The sequence below is a fragment of the Aquarana catesbeiana genome, linkage group LG11 (assembly GCF_042186555.1).
Source record: "Aquarana catesbeiana isolate 2022-GZ linkage group LG11, ASM4218655v1, whole genome shotgun sequence".
NCBI classification, from domain to species: Eukaryota; Metazoa; Chordata; class Amphibia; order Anura; family Ranidae; genus Aquarana; species Aquarana catesbeiana.
In genome coordinates, this window is record NC_133334.1 from 230,617,196 (window position 1) to 230,638,935 (window position 21,740).

At 44.3% G+C, this 21,740-nt stretch overlaps 1 protein-coding gene across 1 annotated transcript; it reads right to left on the minus strand.

The window, feature by feature from the left end:
- Nucleotides 1–547: 547 nt before the first annotated feature.
- On the minus strand, nucleotides 548–17,826 carry LOC141111741 (uncharacterized). Its single transcript, XM_073603881.1, has 6 exons — nucleotides 16,873–17,826; nucleotides 9,593–9,661; nucleotides 9,100–9,156; nucleotides 8,892–8,975; nucleotides 7,451–7,752; nucleotides 548–760 (listed from the first exon to the last, which is right to left on the minus strand). The coding sequence occupies exons 1-6, from the start codon at nucleotides 16,928–16,930 to the stop codon at nucleotides 548–550; spliced, it is 783 nt and encodes a 260-aa protein (XP_073459982.1). The 5' UTR covers nucleotides 16,931–17,826.
- Nucleotides 17,827–21,740: the final 3,914 nt, after the last annotated feature.

The following is a 21,740-nucleotide window of genomic DNA, read 5'->3' on the forward strand; positions in this document are numbered from 1 at the left end:
AATAACTCCTGCATACAGTGCAATGGAGGTCAGAAATACATATATATATATATATTTTTTGTGTTGTTGTCACATACCTGGTCATTAGGCCGAAGGGCTGAGAGGGCTTCCCTTGCGGCTAAGTGCAGGGCACCCCTGAAGGTGGTCAGGAGCCAGGCCGGTAGTCATACATGAATTATCAGCCAGGGGTAAGGCAGCAAGCACAATCATGAGAAAGACCGGGGTCATACACTGGTAATCAGACAGCAACAGAGTCCAAAGAGCAGGTCAAGGTTAGAAGGCAGAAGCAAAGTCAATGGAACAAGCCGAGGGTCAAAGCCAGGAACGGAGACAAGACAGGTTAAAGGCAAGCCAGGTCGGTAACAGGAAATCGAATAATAACTGGAACAGAAACTCCAGAACACACAGAGTTGCTGAAGATAATCCAGAAACTAGTGGATCACACTGCTGGCTTTAAACAGGCTGCCAGAATATGTCACGGGTTGCATGTGTCTTGGCATGCGAGTGCGCCATTGCACATTGATCTTCGGAGCCATTTGCGTGCTTGTTACTCTGGATGTTTGCTGAAAAATTCATGCAGGAGTCTAGGAGCATGTACATTACTTGCGGGTTCCCATGAACTTTCCTCGGGTACCCTTTCCACTTCATGAGGTATCCAGCAGTCCAGGATGGCCTCTACTTCGAACTTTGTTTCCTCACCCACTGTGATGGGAGGTGGAGGCGGATCATCTCTTCCTGCAAAGGAACCAGAAGTGGCTGGCTTGAGCAAAGAAACATGAAAGACTGGGTGAATCTTATAAGAGCTCAGCAAGGACAGTTTGAAGGCCACAGGGTTAACTTTCTTCTTTATTACAAAGGGGCCAATGAATCTTAGACCCAACTTTTGTTATCGACAGGGTAATTTAAGGTTTGCTGTGGAGAGCCACAGTTTGTCGCCAACCTTCAGAACTTGATTCTTTTTCTTCTTGTTATTATCATAATATTTTTTGTAATCTTCCTGTGCCCTTCGCATGGTTTCCTGAAGAACTTGGTAATTCTCCTGGATGACAGTTAACCTGTTCTGTACTACAGGTATTGGGCAGAAATGAAGGATGAAATCTCCAAAATGGAAATTGATTGGTGTAAGCATGTTAAGAATTGTATGCAAACTCTGTGCAAGGAAGCAAAGTTACACAGTTGTCTTGCGAGATTGTAGAAAAGCAACAGAGATAATGTTCCAGCGTTTGATTGTTTGCTCTGTCTGGCCATTACTCTGTGGATGATAGGCTGATGACAAGCAGACTTCAAGATTTAAGGCTTTGCAGAGAGCCCTCCAGAACCTATAGGTGAATTGCACTTCTCTGTCAGAGACAATGCTCTTTGGCAGGCCGTATAATCTTATACCTTGATAAAGGCATGTGCTGTATCCATGGCAGAGGGAGTATCCACCAGAGGCAGAAAGCAGGCCATCTTTGACAGGCGATCAACCACCACTAGGATAGTGGAGAAATCTTCGGAGAGGGGTAAATCCACTATAAATTCCATGGATCGCATAGATGGTCTGGGACTGGCAATGGTCTTAACAGATCCCAAGCTTGCGTGTGACTTCCTTTATTTTGGGTACAGGTTATTAGACATGTGCACAAAAAAATTTGTTTTGTTTCGTTTAGTTTCCTTACGTTTCCGTAGATTCGTAACAATCTGTAATTTCGTAAGACACGAGTTTTCATATTCGGACTCGTTCATATTTTCGTAACAGTTATATTTTCGTTGATACGAAATGATTCGTAATTCCGTTAGTCTAGCAATTCGTAATTTTTTAAGACGTGAGGTTTCATATTCGGACTCGTTCGTATTTTCGTAACAGTTATATTTTCGTTGATACGGAATGATTCGTAATTCCGTCTAATTTTCTTTGATTCGAAATTCATAATTTTGTTAGATAATAATTTTTGTTTATTCGGTACACTACTCGTAATTTAGTAATTGTTACTTTTGATTAGACATGTGCATTCGTTTTCGTCCGAATGCATTTTCGTCCGAATTTCAGGTATTTTCGTTATCGTTTTAACAAACGATTATGAAAGCGCAGATTCCGAAAAACGAAAGATCCGACATAAACAAATGCTTTATTTTCGTTTTCGTTGCGACAACAGTTCGATATAGATAGGAGATTCGACATGACGCTAACAATAACAATTTGTGTCTATCGAACCTGTGGTCGAATGTGCCTAACCTTAACTCTATAGTCTATCCACCATAGTAGTCCAAGATTATTCGAAAAGATTCGACATAGAGGGAAGATTCGACATAGAGAGAGAAGATTCGACGTAGAGAGAAAAATTAAGTAAAATAAAAATAATGATGATGATGGTTATTATTGGTCAATTGTAACCAAAGAGGAGGGGCAGTAACATAGCTAGAACCGCATGTACAGCCAACTTAGTTTCACTTACGATTTGCTAGCAGAGAGAGACAGACACGCTGATTCATTTCAGAACAGTCAATCTTAGCTGGTCCGTTTGAATTCATTGTCACTTTATCAGAGATCCTGAACTATTTCATTTGAGAATAAGCTAAGCACAGCAGCAGAATAGTAGTGAAGCAAGCTACATCTGTGTTGTGAACTTGATAGATAGACTAGTGATACTAGTGTTGCTGCTAGTGTTGTGATAGCCTCAGAGGCTGCCCGTGTTGTGGTGGGGGGTGATTTATAGATTGAGATTCTATATACCCTATCTCCACTCCAGTCCATTTTCTGACTTGCAGTTGCTGTAAAGTTCAGAAATGTACCGTTCTAATGTAAAAGTGAAGGCTGGTAGAGGTAGTGGTCGTGGTCGTGGTCGCGGTGGACGCCTTGGTAAAAAAAGTGGCAAGGTCTCTGCTACTTGTGCCTCTGACACTTCTGCCGCCACCAACATGCCGTCCACAGCAGTGGGTGTCACCGCCAATGCCACCAGCAAAGCTAGTTCCACCACCCCCAGTTCTTCTAATATTACTTTTCCTGCCAGACCACCAACATCTGCTGCCACTTCCACTGCCAGTGCAGCGCCTCCTTCCACTTCTACAGGTGTCATGGCTGCATATTTTTATGGAATAGGCAAGAAACCTAGTAAAGTGGAGTTGCCTTTACAGTCACCACCACCAATCACACTACCAGTGCCACTGCCCAGCTCCCCAAAGGAGCAATTGAGGGAGACAGCAGCAGAGACAGAGTGTGAGACTTTTTCTTCATTGGCCCAAGAAGATGATTTAGAATGTGATGCTCCTCTTTCCCCAAACACTGCGGATGTTTTATACAATCTTAGCCCACAGGACTTACAGCTTGACCTGGAGAAAGTGCAAGAGGGATATTCTGTGAGGAGTAGGACAGGTAGCAGTCCACTTTTTTCATCTGCTGCTAACTCCCCTTCTCCCTCTGTTATTATGGAAGAATCCTGTGATGATATCACCGACCTCCCAGTCCCCAGCACCCCTGCCATTAGCAGCACTAGTTCTAGTTCACCAAGTGTAACTGTAGTGGCAACAGCTTCCACCACTGGTGTGCTACCTGCTGCAGCTATATCAGCCCTAAATAGATATCCACAGGGTCAAGGGGCTGCATCCCGCCGCAGCAACGTTTGGAAATACTTTCAAACATTGGAAGGCGGGTTCTTTGCCAAGTGTAAATTGTGTGGGAAGCAAGTAAGTAGGGGTAAAAAGTTAGGTCATTTAACCAATGCTGGTATGAACCTACACCTTAAAAATTACCACCACTCTACTTTACTGCGGGCAGAGGCAGAAAAAGAAGATGGTAGCTCAGGAAGCAGCATAACGGACTCTGACTGTACTGGTGGTACCTCCTCAAGCACACCACTTACTCAGAGCACAGGAGGCAATAGAGAGGGTTCAATTAATACAACCCGCCCACGTGCAGTAGTTCCACTGCAGACCCAATCAGGCTCCTCATCCTCCCAAGGACATCATCAGCCTACCCTCGATAGTTTTGTTGGCTTTAGTTCCAAGGGCATGTCAAAACAGCAGGCCAACAAGATCACCCGCCTCATTGGCCAATTCATTGCTGTTGGAGGAGCCTCTTTTCGCATGATTGAAGGGGAGCCGTTTAAACAGCTCATGCATGCCCTTGCTCCACGATACGTTGTTCCTGCACGAACAACTTTCAGCAGAAAGATTATTCCAGCACTATACCACTCATGCGTTGGATTATTGAAGGAAAAAATGGCCAAAGCCGAGGGTCAGACAATTCATTTGACAACTGATTTGTGGACAGCTCCCAGCGGTCAACACGCTTTCCTGTCTTTGACTGCACACTGGTGGCAGGCCACTGTGCCTGTTGGTGGTGGCGCTGGTGTAAGAGTTCAAACTCCATCAGGAAGCAGGTCTGCAGCGCAAGACCAGCAGGGTTATCAAGCTTTCCTGCTCCACACAGAAGTCCGTGATGACCAACACAGCTCTGCCAACATATTGCGGGCAATTAGATCAATGTTGGCCAATTGGTTTGGAGAGCAGGCAGTCACCAATGTCTCTGTTGGGTTCATTGTGACAGACGGAGGTTCAAACATGGTTAAAGCTCTCCAAGATGGATCTTTTGTCGGTGTGCGCTGTTCTGCACACATACTGCATTTAGTGGTCAAGGGTGCAATCCCAGTGGAGAAAACCAACAAGATTGCTCAAATCTCATAGATAAGATGGGATTGTACCTAGAAAACAGTGAGCCTGTTTGTGGCAGCCCACTTCATGCCGATGTAGCGTCTTTCATCAGAAAGCTACAAGCTAACTTAAAAGATCGGCTAAATGACCGTGTCCGCAAAAGCCCCGAACTCATGCTGGCTTCCCTGTGTGATCCCAGGATCAAAGGTAAACTGGCACTCAGAGACAACAGCCTCTCCTACTGGAAACAAAAATTGATTGAAAGGGTCCGGAATTTGCAGCAACAGAGATGTACGACGGTTGAGGCTGGTTTGGAAGATTCATCTGCCATGGCTGCTATTCCAAGGCCTGGCAGCATCACTCAAAAACAACAGAGTGGAGCATGTGCATGTTGGGTAGAGGCACTTGACAATCTGGTGGATGCAGGTCAAGCAGCAGGTAATCGAGAGGAGAGCAGTGCCTCTGAAATGGTCAGGGCCTACCTATATGAGGTAGAGAGGACCCTTTGACCTATTGGGATGGTAAGAAAAGTTTGTGGCCTGGTCTTTGCCTGGTTGCCCAGCAACTACTATCCTGTCCTCCAACCACTGTGCAAAGTGAGAGAGTTTTCTCTATTACTGGGAATATCCTTAATCCACACCGTTCACAACTAACACCCCATTTGATGGAACAAATAACTTTCCTCAAATTTAACCTCCCCAAGCTGGGTTACCCTACCCTTAATTTGTGAGACCTGAATCATTGTTACCATGTGAAGATAGATGGGACAAGAGTGAATTGATTGTGCGTGATTGCATGAATGAATGTTGTGTGAATGGACAGTGAAGATAGATGGGACTCAGAGGAACCATCCAAATGTTGAGGAAAATCATTTTTTTTATTTTCTTACCACTTGACACAATAGCAGTTGTCTACTTGACTTTGGTGTGACCCCAAGATTTAAATAGAATTATATTGTTTTAAGCAATCCAAATTTTTCCCTTTATTCTTTCCATCACCCTTTTTTGTAATGAATGTTGTGTAGAGTGACTAGAGTTTGCTTGATTGCATGAATGAATGTTGTGTGAATGGACAGTAGCAAGGGTTGAAGCCTTGACGTGGCGCTACTGCTCACGTGTTGCTGTCTTTGTAAATACAAATAGCAACATGTGCTAATTTAACCATTTTTGTTTGGTGGTCTGGAAATAAGAGACAATGATTAAAGATGACCTCAACAGCATGACAGTTCCTCTTGATGGAGAGACTGTCAACTCAAGGATCAGAATATGCTACCAACACAACATAGCACAAAGAAGCATACAGTTGGAAACGTGATTCTATGCAAGATATATTAGTTGGTCACTGCTGAGCTGCATCCAGATGCCCAGGACCCCTCCCATTTACCATCTCTGACCCTGGGGACGCCAGGGCCCTCTCTGATCCTCCGCCTGTTTCATGACCATCTGCAATTGTCCATAGTCACTAGTGTGAGTGAGTAATCTACCCTGCTGCCATGTTACTCAAGCCCTGGAAATGATGACTGCCTGTCAGGTCACCTTGAGGCTAGGTGACAGATGCACTCTGTAGGAATCGGAAGTGCACCGCTAGGTAGTGGATCCTAGGACTGACTGCTGTGGATTGAAACCTGGGAGGTTCAGGAAGCAGGTCTACTGGATCACTAACACAGATCCCACTGGGAGCTAGAGCATAGATTCTCCAGGGCGCGGAGTCTAAGAGCCAGTAGGTGTTCACCAGAGCCTCTAGTGGTGAGGATGGACTGCGCTGCAGTCTGGCTCCAGGTCGCAGCCCCCAGGGTCTCACATCTCATGCTCACGGTAGACTACAGGAGAAGAGGAAAGAGGCAGCAGGCTGGAACAACAAGGAAGTAAGGGACAAGCCAAGGTCGAGGCCACAAGCAGACAAGGACAACAGAGTACACGCCAAGGTTCAGGGTCACAGGCAAACAGGGATGGTCAGGGACACGCCAAAGGTCAGGGTCACGAGCAGACAGGAATAGTAGAGAACAGGCCAAAGTCGGTTAACTGGAATCAGACGTAGGAAACACAGCCAGTACACACGAAAGCTAACACACAATGGTTGATCAACACTGCTGGCTTGCAGTGCACAGGTTAATATAGAGTTCCCTGATAGGAGCTGGGGTGGAGCCATGCTAGAGGAGAGCTTACAAAAGCAGTCAGGTGAGGGTCAGCTGGTCTCTAGAGATGAACACATGGAGACAGGTATGCTGACAGACAAACTCTATTGCATAACCATGACACTGCCCTTTGAACTGTTGCCCCTTGTAATTGCTTTAGCCTGTGAACCTCTGTCCGGTTAACTGTTGCCCTCATGATTGCAAGCCTGCAACCTATGTCCTGTGAACTGTTGAGGACTGTATAGAGTAACCCCTGCTCTAACTATCTGCTGTGTATTCTGGTGGAGGGAAAGCTGAACGGCGTGACTGGACACAATACATTGGATTACCCTTTGCACATTGAAATAGTGTAGAGAGAAATCTCATCAATTTTCTAAGTTCAGCCTGATGGTTAAATGTAGAAAAACTACAATTATAAGGCCTCTAGTAAGTTAGTAACAATATATGGACTAGTTCATTTAGATAAACATCACACAAATCTAACAAGTAAAGCAAAACTCAAGAAAACAATTATTTCTGAACAAAATTTTTTTATTTAACAGTTAACAAACAAAACAAAAAAAAAAAAATTAGAGTACATTCTCCCCCAACCTGGTGACCAGTCGCTGTAGGGACATATTAATCCCAGCCAACTGGTCACCAAGGTACCGCGTAGCCTCCAGGTGTCTCCTGAGGCTACGCTGGTACCTCTGCAGAGCCACAGAGTGACGGAGCTGCCGGCGATTGTGGAGGGCCACAAAATGCAAAATGTCTCTTTTGGACCTCCACAATGCGCCGCAGATAATCCGTCACATGTGGCTCTGGAGGGTGAGGGATGTGTGCCTGTTCTGGAGCGGGTGAAGGATGCACTGGGGAGGCCAGGTGGGGGGATGTTGAAGGGTGGAGGACTGTAGAAACCACTGGGGACTCAGAAGGACAGCCAGTCCAACCAGACGCGGGCAGGTCCAGGTCTTCGTCCACAGGCTGCAGTTGCAGGATGAAGACTTCACCTGTGAAGAAAAGAAAATACATTAGATAGATAGATAATACAATACACATACACATGGCTTCTTCACCCTAACATTATATAAAGGCAACGATCTCCCAGCCCTTGTAGACAATCCTGTAACATCTTGAGATGTTTTCACTTCCATCCATACCAGTTTTTGATATTTAGTGAGATGCACCTAATCAATTTGTGTGTAGGAGATAGTGGTGTCTGTGTCAATTCGCTGCATCATACCAAGTTTGCAGAGCTGTGCAGGAAGGTGTAGTACTACTTTACTGTACTCTGACCGGGGTGGAGCTGAGTGTCCTCCCCGGCCAGAGTACAAAGGGATTCCCCTCTACACATCGAGCAGTGTAAAGGGGAATCTCCCAAAGATTTTATCCGCTTGGTCGCACGGGCGGCTGGAGAAAATCTTAAGGTGTAATGGATGCCTAAGTGCTACTGCTAACTAATCTACCTCATCCAGACTGACTGACTTTGGCAAATATGGAGGATCAGTTGCACTTGCAGAAAAACATATCAGCTATACCAGCTTTTAACATTACACTCACCAAAGAGAAGCCATTCAAGCCATTGCATTTGGGATGACCTAATAAAAAGTTGTTTAATAAAATATAGCAGGCTATTTTTTAAAGTTGATAATTTTGTAAGGCCACTGATTGTTGAATAAATTAAACCCCACTTCTGTTCTAGGCTAGGTAGGTTACTCACTCCTGGTCTAGGCTAGGAGGTATAACAGGTATAACATCATGAGAAAAGTGTTAATGCATGCATTAGGGGCATGCCAGAGATTGAACATGTCCAGGGACTGCCAGCCAATAGCTGGAGATTCTTTTCTGACACCCCCCCCAGCCTGCTGTGTTATTCATAATGATTAACAGTGATTGGCTCAGATTGGGAATCTAAACTGCAGCAAGAAGGTGGCATGATCAGGGACATTGGGGAAATATTAACAAGCACAGGTCACGCTAACAGGAAGACTGGAATCATCTGCAGAGGGGAACTAATATAATTAATAGTTCCAGCTAAACCGAAGCCTTGCAGAATAAATCACAAGCTATTCTAGACAAGGTATGCCATCAGCATTTCATATTTAAAATACTATATTTGCCTGTAAAATACAAAAAAAGTTATGCTTACTCCCTGGATCTGCCGCATCTGGCTGTTCCTCCGCATCCCCAGCAGCCTCTACAGGGCAGGTCTCCTCCACCTCCTGCTCAGCAGCTGTTGAGTAATGATAGAAAAGAACATTACAATCTGCAGTGTACAACAATCTCACACATTAGTACAAGAACATTGAAACATGTATGATCACTCAGCAGATACCAGCAAGATTATACTAACTTACATGTGGGCGTTGCTGCCTCAGCCTCCTCCTCAGTCTCCCCCTCTGACTGGATGACACCTATTTATAAAGGAGAAATGATGAACGTTAATAAACGTAAATAAATATACTGTAGTGTAAATAGATAAAATTAATTATCCATTAGCATGGCAATACAGGGCAGGTCACTAACGTTTATCTACAAGGCAGGGACATGCATTCACCATTTAGAAAAAATCATTTAAAAAAAAAACAAATACGAGGCACTTACCTGTCCTGGTTCCAGCAGCGCCGGCGAGTGCTAGGTGCACTGCCACTGATCAGGCACCTCAGTTCAGAGCGGCCACGTTCTGTCAAATTACGTAAGTTACGCAATCGCTTGCGTTACCTGACAGAGCGTCGCAGAGGCTCTACCTGTCACTACATGAGCGAGAAACAATGACGCTGGAATCAACAATGGAAGGCTGGACAAATGGAAAAGGAACCACTGTATTAGTGTCACTACTACAGTACTTACTGCATGATGACGTGGAGGACTCCTGCTCCTCTGCCCTCTGCCTCCGGCGGCGCTGGGCCTGGAGACGATCTTTAAATAAAATCAAACACATCATGGTAAATGACTATGTCGCGTCGCATGGTTGACAAAAAAAATTTCCTACACACAATGCAATGCTTATATATATATAAATAACTTTTTTATTTTTCAATAACAAAAAATGTAAAACCCAGCGGTGATCTAATGCCACCAATAAAAGCTCTATATATGGCGGGAGAAGAGCATAAATTTCATTTGGGTAATACATCACAGGAGCGTGCAGTTTAAAGCTGCAATGCGCTAAATAGCAAAATATGGCCTGGTCAGAAAGGGGGCGCAACCTACAGGTGGTCAGGTCAAGTGGAACTTAAAAGCACTTACTGCTCAGTTTAGTGATAACTAACTAAGAACAAATAACGGCATGGAAATATTCCTCTTAAAATGATTGTGACGATAATATATAACATGTGCAACTGCAAACTATGTGTAGGCTAGGCACACCTATGCGCAAATTTGGTTTTTCACAGGAGGGAGGATAAATTGAAAATTATTTATTCCTTTTTAAAAAAAAAATTCACCTAACTTTACTGACATCAAATTGTGATAGCAATAACATATGTTTATATGTGTGTGTGTAAAATCAGTGCATTTTTTGGAGCTTTTATCATTGTATAAATGACAATGGTCCCGAAATGGCATCAAAAGTGTCCGATGTGTCCGCCATAATGTCGCAGTCACAATAAAAATCGCTGATCGCCACCATTACTAGTAAAAAAAATTGTTAATAAAAATGCCATAAAACTATCCCTATTTTGTAGACGCTATAACTTTTGCACAAACCAATCAATAAACGCCTATTGCAATTTTTGTTACCAAAAATATGTAGAAGAATACATATCGGCCTAAACCGAGGAAAAAATTTGTTTTTTATATATTTGTTGGGGATACTTATATAGCAAAAAGCAAATAAAAACCGCAGAGGTGATCAAATACCACCAAAAGAAAGCTCTATTTGTGGGAAAAAAAGGACATCAATTTTGTTTGGGAGCAACGTCACACGAACGCGCAATTGTCAGTTAAAGCGTCGCAGTGCCGAATCGCACAAAGTGGCATGGTCATTTGGCAGCCATACCTCCGTGGCTGAAGTGGTTAAAATGTAAAAAAAAAAAATAATCAGACACGTTACTTACCGTTTTATGTCGCTGAATTTTTTGCGACAGGCAGTCGGGTCACGCCGATGGCGATATGTCTTCTCCACCTTCCTGGAAATCTCCTCCCACTTTTCTCGCTTCCACTCCGTAGTGGTTTCCCTGGAGCGGGGGCCACACAGCTGCATCCAGCAAGGAAGCGTTTCCCTTACCAGGACCTGGGACTCAATATGAGTCCACATTAGGTTACGCTTCCTGCTGGATGCAGCTTGTGTCCCCCTCCTGCGCCCATTTTTGGATGCTGCCTTAGAAGGCCCAGGAACAGCCTCCTCCATGCTGCTAGTGCTGGAATGGGTTGCTGCTGGTGCTGCCATTGCCATTATCTCTCTAAGCCACACAGCGTCGGATTTTGCGGCCGCACTTCCGCACTTCCGATTGAGAAATGAATGTGAAAGTTTGGTTGGCTGACTGCTGGGGCAGAGTAGACCAATGCAATGAGCATGAACGATGAAGATTCGACACAGAAACGAAAACATGCAAACGTAAATGTGGCTTATGGTGTCTGTCAAAAGTTAGAAGATTCGACAGAGCAGCTAAACAAACTGTACGATGCTGCTATCGAACATTTCCGGTCAAATGCATCCCAGAAAATTCGACCGGAATGTACGATTGCGACGTCGTACAGTTTAGCTGCTCCGTCGAATCTACTTTGAACATTCGACAGACACCATAAGCCTTTAATGACCGATTCGACCTTAATTCATTTCGATTTTCGGACGAATGCAAGTTTTTAACGAAAAACGAAATAAAGAAAAACGAATTTCGGGAGTAACTAAATAAATTTATATTTCGGACGAAAACGAAATTCCGAAACAAAATATTTCAGTGTGCACATGTCTACTTTTGATTGCCTTTTCCATTGATTCGTACTTTCATAACATTGTTTTGTTTTCGTTGATTCGTAATCGGAACACATTTCATAATTTTACGTAATGTAAATGTACTAATGTCTACTACCGTGCTTCGAATGGATTCGTACTTTCGTAAATACATCGTGGTCATTCGTAATGATTCGCAATCTCGTATTTTAGTTTCGTTTTCAACACACGGCTATAGCCTCCGCCTCTGTATGCCATTTTGAGAGGGTGTACAGTGGTGTGGTGAGGGAGGAGCAGAGAGCAGAGCAGAAAGTGGAATTCTTGTTTTTGTGTTTTTTTTTTTGTGTGGTTTGGTGGTTTTGTTGCAATTAGAATGTCTGGGAGTGAGAATGGACGTGTGAGTCTTGTGAGTGAGAATGTTGGTGTGAGAGTTGTTGTTGGTGTGACTGAGAGTGGAGGGGACCGGAGGAGTGGAGGAGGGGACTCAGGGGAGAGGAGGCGTGGAGGGGAGGAGAGGCGTGGAGGGGAGGCGTGGAGGGGAGGCATGGAGGGGAGGAGATGAGAGGGGAGGTGTAGAGGGAAGAAAAGGCGTGGAGGGGAGAAGAGGCATGGAGGGGAGAGGCATAGAGGGGAGGAGAGGCGTGGAGGGGAGAGGAGTGGAGGTGAACGGAGGCGTGGAGTGGAGCCAAGGCCTGGAAGGGATTGTGGAGGTGGAGTGAAGTGGAAGCATGGGCAAAAACGGAGACGTCCCCCCCCCTACATCAGAGAGTGCTGACTCAGACATGCAGCAGCCCCACCAAAGCAAGCGACAAAGATCAAGGTATATACCCAACAATGCTTCATTGGTTGCTGCAGTTCTAAGAGAAAAAGTGACACTCTTCTGCCAAACCGTGCCAACATCCGAGAATGCAGCAGGCTGGGTATGAGTCCGGGACTCCGTGAATGTGGTCTCCAAGTTTTGCAGGCCCACCACTGGCGTCAGACACAGGTAATTATTTCAATATTCTTTCACTCTTAAAACACACATTTGTAAAAAATACACCGTATAGTAACGACAGGTTGTTGTAGAAAAAATAAGTCTGCTTGGTTTCTAATTTATGTAACTAATAATATTTTTTTTTCATGTGCAGATTCTATGATTGTCGGTCGACAGTCATCAAAAAGATGAAGGTCTACGGGGAGAGTACATTAGGGGGAAGCCTGTTGAGTTCCGAGGGTGGGAGGCAGAGCTGAGAGATGGCCTTGGTCTTCTGGCAAAGGAAGTCCCTGGAGTCCGCAGTTGGAGTCCACATCAAAGAGCTGGTGGTGAGTAAAATGAAATATATAATTTTATATTGCAGTTATATGGTTGTTTACAACTCACTATTATTTTTTATGACTATGCATGTGAGACTTACGTTTTTCTTTACATTCATGTTTTCCAGATCGAGCAACATCATCTGTAGAGCGATTAGCTCCAAGTACATCCCATCGACATTCTGGTGAGTACCTAACACAAACACAAAGGATGTACATATATAATGATGAACTTCTATTTAACATTTAAAGCAGGCACCACTAAATGGCGGGGTGTGGGCCAGATGTGGACACTGTGCCATCTGGACCGCCACAGTCCAGCCATTTAGGTGATGCTTCTGTCTGCCTGCCTCTGCCGCTGTCACTATCGCAGAGCTGCTGAAAATAACTTTCCAAGTTAACCAGCAGGTGATTGGGTGCTATGCGGCCCTAGCAACCAATTAACTGCTGGTTAACTTTAGCACCTCCTGCTCCTGCCCATTATTAAGTGCTGCTGTGTCTCCCGCTGTGTCTCCGTCTCTGTGTGCCCAAGTAAGGTAGGATTGGGCAGAGCTGTGGGGGGATGTGAAAGTGTCAAAGGTGCGGAGGCTGTGTAATGTGAAGGGGGCCAGAGATGCAGGGGGCTGTGTAATGTGAAGGGGGCCAGAGGTGCCGGGGCTGTGATGTTAAGGAGGGTCGAGTTGCTGGGGGGAGGTTAGGATGTGAAGGGGGGGCAGAGGACACAGCTGTGCTCAGGTGCTATGAAGGTGGGGGAGAAGATACCATTGTGAAGGGGGTTCAGATCAGAATACTACTGTGAAGGGGAAACTGTGATGTGAAGGGGGGCTGAGGAAACTGAAGTAAGCATGGGATTGTGCAATAAAAGAGGGGGGTATAGTAGTATGTATATGGGACTGTAATATAGTATATGTAAAAGGCTATTCACAAAAATGTTAATTGGTCAATTTGCCAAGAAATACAGTGGGGACGGAAAGTATTCAGACCCCCTTAAATTTTTCACTCTTTGTTATATTGCAGCCATTTGCTAAAATCAGTTAAGTTCATTTTTTTCCTCATTAATGTACAAACAGCACCCCATATTGACAGAAAAACACAGAATTGTTGACATTTTTGCAGATTTATTGAAAAAGAAAAACTGAAATATTACATGGTCCTAAGTATTCAGACCCTTTGCTGTGACACTCATATATTTAACTCAGGTACTGTCCATTTCTTTTGAACATCCTTGAGATGGTTCTACACCTTCATTTGAGTCCAGCTGTGTTTGATTATACTGATTGGACTTGATTAGGAAAGCCACACACCTGTCTATATAAGACATTACAGCTCACAGCGCATGTCAGAGCAAATGAGAATCATGAGGTCAAAGGAACTGCCTGAAGAGCTCAGAGACAGAATTGTGGCAAGGCACAGATCTGGCCAAGGTTACAAAAACATTTCTGCTGCACTTAAGGTTCCTAAGAGCACAATGGCCTCCATAATCCTTAAATGGAAGACGTTTGGGACAACCAGAACCCTTCCTAGAGCTGGCCGTCCGGCCAAACTGAGCTATCGGGGGAGAAGAGCCTTGGTGGGAGAGGTATAGAAGAACCCAAAGATCACTGTGGCTTAGTTCCAGAGATTCAGTCGGGAGATGGGAGAAAGTTGTAGAAAGTCAACCATCACTGCAGCCCTCCACCAGTCAGCGCCTTATGGCAGAGTGGTCCGATGGAAGCCTCTCCTCAGTGCAAGACACATGAAAGCCCGCATGGAGTTTGCTAAAAAACACCTGAAGGACTCCAAGATAGTGAGAAATAAGATTCTCTGGTCTGAGGGGACCAGGATAGAACTTTTTGGCCTTAATTCTAAGCTGTATGTGTGGAGAAAACCAGGCACTGCTCATCCCCTGTCCAATACAGTCCCAACAGTGAAGCATGGTGGTGGCAGCTTCATGCTGTGGGGGTGTTTTTCAGCTGCAGGGACAGGACGACTTGTTGCAATCTAGGGAAAGATGAATGCGGCCAAGTACAGGGATATCCTGGACGAAAACCTTCTCCAGAGTGCTCAGGACCTCAGACTGGGCCGAAGGTTTACCTTCCAACAAGACAATGACCCTAAGCACACAGCTAAAATAACGAAGGAGTGGCTTCACAACAACTCCGTGACTGTTCTTGAATGGCCCAGCCAGAGCCCTGACTTAAACCCAATTGAGCATCTCTGGAGAGACCTAAAAATGGCTGTCCACCAACGTTTACCATCCAACCTGACAGAGCTGGAGAGGATCTGCAAGGAGGAATGGCAGAGGATCCCCAAATCCAGGTGTGAAAAACTTGTTGCATCTTTCCCAAAAAGACTCATGGCTGTATTAGATCAAGGGTGCTTCTACTAAATACTGAACAAAGGGTCTGAATACTTAGGACCATGTGATATTTCAGTTTTTCTTTTTTAATAAATCTGCAAAAATGTCAACAATTCTGTGTTTTCCTGTCAATATGGGGTGCTCTGTGTATATTAATAAGGAAAAAAAATGAACTTAAACGATTTTAGCAAATGGCTGCAATATAACAAAGAGTGAAAAAATTAAGGGGGTCTGAATACTTTCCGTCCCCACTGTATAACATCTGGTTTAACACATCAGCAACTTCAGATTAGATTTTACAATTCCAGTGCAAATTTAAGCGGTAGTAAACCACGGAAGAAAAAAAAAAGAAACCTGCAAGACAATGGCATAATGTGCTAGTATGCAGCACATACTAGCACATTATAAAATACCTTAGAACGAGGCCCCAGCAGCCCAACCCGGTCAGCGCTGAGGGGGCTGACACGTTGCCTTGCCGTCTCTTCCGGGTCGCGGGCGCTGTGAGTGGCCCGAGCCGCGACGACGTCTCTCCCATGCACATGGGAGTCCTTTTTCTGGCAAGGAGCATTGCTTCTTCGGTAGCGTTTGCCAGACCTTCAGAGCGCATGTGCCGCTGACGTCAGCAGCTGCATCCGAGGTGGATATCTCCTAAACTGTACAGGTTTAGGGGATATTCATTTTACCTACAGGTAAGGCTTATTATAGGCTTACCTGTAGGTAAAAAATGACAAAGTGGGGTATACAACCGCTTTACTTCACCTCAATGCACTTTTTTGTGAATGGTGAGTATATCCCGAAGCCAAAAAAAAAAATTGCGTAGTGCTAGCATGAATAGAAGCACAGGGAATCCGGGCAAGTCGGGATTAAAACATGTTGTCAGGCAACATGGGACTCCAGGGGATTGGGCAGCCAGCATGGGGGAAGGACTGCAAAAAGCCAGGAGTGTGGGAGACAAGGGGAAACCAGACATCCGGGGAGTACACGAGGAGGAGAAGCATTCCCACCCGCCCTCCCTACATCGGCTTGGTTCGTTCTATGCTTCATTTTTTGTTGTGTTGGTTGTTTTTTTTATTTTACAGGGTACGTTCGGTGGGGTCTTTGGAGGCATTTTTAAATAACTTGCTGTGATCAGATGATTGGGACCCATCTAAGGTATGGGTCCCCGGTGGAATGCCAGTTATGGTGGATTAACTGGTAGTTACAATGGTGTATCTGCAGAATGTGGTTCGTCTTCGGGTCGGTGCAGTGCGGTAGGGAGGGACCATGGAAGTAGTTTACGCAGATACAAGGGAAATGTTTTTGATACTTAGTGCCTTCAGGGATGGTCAACCAAAAGTGTTATGTTTTTGTTTGTTAATATTGGTTTACATAATTGTTAATTTTAATAAAGGGGCCGAAAACAGACATTTTACTCCGACCTTTGTGTCAGTATATTTTTTGGCAATTATTGTTGGGGCAATAAGATGGGGATACAGTAATTTATGATACAAAGAGTCAGGATACATCTGGGCTACCTTTTGCATGACGCTTTGATGTTGTTGTACAACTTATAACAGGCAAAAATAAATAACACTGTTGACTTAACTTTATCTTGAACATTACCTTGACTCTTTTCTTCCGTCTTTAACAGAAAGCCCAAGCCGTATCCCTCCAGCATCATCTTCTGGCAGAAAACAGCGGCCCGATACTTCTCAGGGTAAGTACACAAACTGCCAATATAAAGAAACAGCACACACTATAATCATCTACACATTACACATCTTACTCCGCCCCAGGACCCAAGCCAACTTTTTGTTTCATCTCTGTGTATCATCTGAGGCTGTTCATTTCACTGAGTATGTGAGTGTTTACATATGTTTTAATGTACATGTAAATAAATAATAATCTTTAATACATAGGTGTTATTTGGTATTTTTGCAAATTCTTGTCAATGTAAATAAAAATATTTTTTGTTTAATTCTTTGATAGTTTGGTTATTATTATTATTATGTTTTTTTTTTTTTAACAATACATCACATATCTGATTAATTAATAATTTATTCACACACACACACACGGTAATCATTCTGAACTTCACACTCTATTGCCCCGTACACACGATCGGACTTTCCGACAACAAAACTGTGTAATTTTGTTCGAAGGATGTTGGCTCAAACTTGTCTTGCATACACACGGTCACACAAATGTTGGCCAGCAATTACGAACGTACTACGTGTTTTTTCAGCTCTTTAGCGCCATCCTTTGGGCTCCTTCTGCTAATTTCGTGTTAGTAGAAGTTTGGTGAGTGTTGATTTGCGCTTTTCTTTTTGTGTTTTTTATTTTGCGCAATTATTATTATTTTTATTATTCTTGATATCAGTTGAAAAAAAAAGCCTGTGAAAATTTGTTTGCAATAACTCCATCAGTATCACCAGCAAAGCAGCTTCATTATTATCCCATTAAAAAAGAAGAGAATTGTGCGCTGCATTTGGAGATTTCCTAATTTGCCACGTCATTATTATTATCATACAGGTTTTATATAGCGCTAACAGTTTGCGCAGCGCTTTACAACATGAGGGCAGACATTACAGTTACATTACAATATGGTACAAGAGAAATCAGAGGGCCCTGCTCATTAGAGCCTACAATCTAAAAAGGAAGGGTCAATTGATACAAAAGGTAATAGCTGTGGGGGGATGAGCTGATGGGGGAAGTAAAACAGTGTTAGTTAGAAGCAGGATGGGCTTCTTTGAAGAGAAGGGTTTTCAGGGATCGTCTAAAGATGGATAGATTAGGAGACAGTCAGACAGATTAGTGTAAGTAGTTCCAAAGGATGGAAGAAGCTCTGGAGAAATCCAGGAGGCAAGCCTGGGAGGTGGTGACAAGGGAGCTAGAGAGCAAGAGGTCTTGGGATGACCGAAGAGATCGGCTTGGTTGGTATTTTGGGATTAGGTTAGTGATGTAGCTGGGGGCAGAGTTATGGATGGCTTTGTAAATTATTGTTAGTAAGGTGGATGAGTCTTGCAGCAGCATTCATTATAGACTGAAGGGAGATAGTCTATGTAATGGTAATCCAAGAGGAGGGAGTTGCAGTAATCGAGGCGAGAGATGACCAGGGAGTGAATTAAAGGCTTGGTGGTGTCATTAGTTAAAAAGGGGCGTATTCTGGAAATGTTGCGGAGGCTAAGGCGACATGATTTGGACAGGAATTGTATGTGGGCCTGAAAGGACAGTTCAGAGTCTAAGGTTACCATTAGCACCCTGGCATGTGGGGATGGACTGATAGATGTGGCATTGATCTTGACAGAGAAGTCAGGGGAGGGGGCACGTGGGAGAGGAAATATTAAGAGATTCAGATAGATTAGATAGATTCAGTTTGAGGAAGTGGTTTGACATCCAGGCTGATATGCCTGTTAGTAGATCAGTGATGCGTGAGGAGATTGATGGGGTGAGCTGAGGGGCAGAGAGATAGATTTGGGTGTCATCAGCATATAAAAGGTAGTGAAAGCCATGGGAGGCTGACCCAGGGAGGACGTGTAGATCGAGAATAGTAGAGGTCCAAGGATAGAACCTTGGGGGGGCCCCAACGGTAAGAGGAGTTGGAGTAGATGAAGTGGAGTTGTAAGTGATATTGAAGGTGCGATGAGATAGGTAAGATTCAAACCAACGAAGAGTGCAGCCATGGAGACCAAGCAAATTGAGTTTTTTGAGGAGGAGGGGGTGGTCAACTGTATCAAAGGCAGCAGAAAGGTCCAAGAGTAAGAGTATGGAATAATGACCGTTGGTTTTGGCTGTTAGTAAGTCGTTTGTGAGTTTTAGGAGGGCAGTTTCTGTGGAGTGCTGTGGGCAAAATCCAGACTGAAGGGGATCAAGAAGGTTATTCTCATTGAGGTGGAGTTCAAGGAGTTTGGAGGCAAAAGGGAGTAAAGAGATGGGTCCTAGGTTGTTAAGATTGGTGGGGTCTGAGGCCTTTTTTGGTATGGGAGTGACTAGCGCATGTTTTAGAGGGTTGGGGAAGATGCCAGTAGAGAGTGAGAGGTTGAAGACATGAGTTAAGGAGTGTAGGATTGAGTCAGATGGTGACCGTAGTATTTGAGAAGGAACAGGGTCAGGAGGTTAGGTGGGCATTAGAAAAAAGTTTAGTGACTTCCTCTATAGTAGCTGGTTGTGCAGGAGGACAAGGAGTGTAAAGTGAGGGAGATGTCTGTAGAGCGGAGATCTCAAAACGAATTGTCTCAATCTTATTTTTAAAGTGATTAGCAATCTCCTGGGCAGTGAGTACGTTAGTAAGTGGGGGTAATGGAGGACGAAGTAGAGTGGTAAAGGTAGAAAAGAGTTGACGGGGACTGCATGAGAGGGTGTTAATGAGAGTGATAAAGTAGGTCTGTTTGGCAGTGTGCAGGCAGGAATGGTATTTTTGGAGGGCAGATTTATATTGGCTGAAATCTTGCTGTGTCTTAGTTTTATGCCACAGACGCTCTTTGAGGCTTCTGGTATTGTCTGTCTGTCAGGGTTGTAGCGGTCGGGGCCTGATTCTGTGCGTAGTGAGGGGGGCGAAGGTATCCAGGGTGGATGACAGTGAACTGTTGTAGACAGAAGTGGCCAAGTTGGAGCAGGACAAGGATGAGATTTTATCGTAGAGACAATCTGTTGCAGAAAAAAAAGAGAAGGGTTAAGGTGGCGAAGGTTTCTACGGGTAATAGTTTGGTAGTTGGAAGGCAAGGAGAAGGCAGGCAAGGAGAGAGTGAAACTAATAAGGTGGTGATCAGAGAGAGGAAAAGGAATATTGGAGAGGGTGTGCGGAGTGCATAGGTAGGAGAATATGAGGTCAAGGCAGTTGCCAACAGAGTGAGTAGAAGCGCTTGTCCATTGTTTTAGGTCAAAAGAGGAGGTTAGGCTCAGCAGCTTAGATGTAGCGGGAGTGTTAAGATTAACAGGGATGTTGAAGTCACCAAGAATGATTATTGGAATTTCAGAGGAGAGAAAGTAGGGTAGCCAGGCAGAGAAGTCATCAAGGAAGTTTGATACCGGTCCAGGGGGCCGATAGATCACAGCAATTCTCAATGAAACTGGAGAAAATAGACGAATACAGTGAGCTTCAAATGAAGAGAGGGACAGAGAGGGGGGTGGATGAAGAACCTGAAAAGTGCTTTGAGGGGATAGGAGGATTCCAACACCACCTCCTTTCCATCCACTAGGCCTTGGAGAGTGAGTCCACAGGAGGCCACCATAGGAGAGAAGCAGGAGAAGGAAGGTCAGATTCTTGAATCCAGGTCTCAGTAATTGCAAGTAGGTTCAGGGAGTTAGTGATAAATAGGTCATGGACGGTGGTGAGTTTGTTACAAACAGAGCGGGCATTCCAAAGGGCACAGGAGAAGGGGAGATTGGTTCTAGGCTGAAGAGGAATAAAAATGAGATTGCATGGATTGCGGCTGCTATCAGAGGATGGGGGGTGCTGGGTATGTTGGCCGAAGTTAAATGACAGCGGTCCAGGATTTGGGGAAATATCTCCAGAAGTTAGGAGAAGCAGAGAGGTGATATGGGAGTGTGACTTATGTGGGGGGATACGTCCCAGTGGCCTGCAGGTTTTATTGGTATATGGGTTCAGAATTAGCAGGAGTAATGCAGTAATAAGGTGAAGACAGGAGTGAGGGTGATATATATATAAGCTATGGGGTAGAGAAGATGGGTGAAGGAGTGAGATTTTAAAGAGAGAGGATGCAACTGTGAGAAGGAAAAGTAGGGAGTGCATGATACAGATACAGAGGGGTGAAATTGAGAAGAACCCTGAATGAGAGATGAAAAAGTTTGATGTTGAATCAGGTCATGATTGTTAATTCTCCATTACGAACGCTAGTTTACAAGACTGGCCTCTTCTGCTTCTGAACATGCGTGGACTTTTGTGCGACGGACTTGTGTACACACTATCGGACTTTCCGACAACAAAGTTTTGTTGGCGGAAAATTTGAGAACCTGCTAGCAAACATTTGTTGGAGGAAAGTCCGACAGCAAATGTTCGATGGAGCATACACACGGTCGGACTTTCCGACAACATGCTCACATTCAACATTTCCCGTCGGAAAATCCGACCGTGTGTATAAGTCCACAATGGTTAAAGGAACCCAGTTTCTACTTTAACTATTCATTTAGAATTTATGGTGCCCCACTGCTCTTATTGATCTTTTGAAATGTGTCAATTGATTTTCCAAAATAATTTTATATTGTAGTCCGAAGTTGCTGAAATAGATTGGAAATATCAATATTCACCTATTTGAGTATTTATCTTCTCTATTTTGCACAACGGTCTTAACTCCAAAATTAAATGACTCTCAAAGATACAGCTTCATACACATTGCAAAAATTCCCTCTGTGCGTTTCTCAAAGTAGAAAAAGGGGGAAGGAGATGGGATAGGAGCTCAGTAAGAAACAGGGGGGTTATTTACTAAAGGCAACTCCACTTTGCACAGCAAGTGCACTTGGAAGTGCAGTTA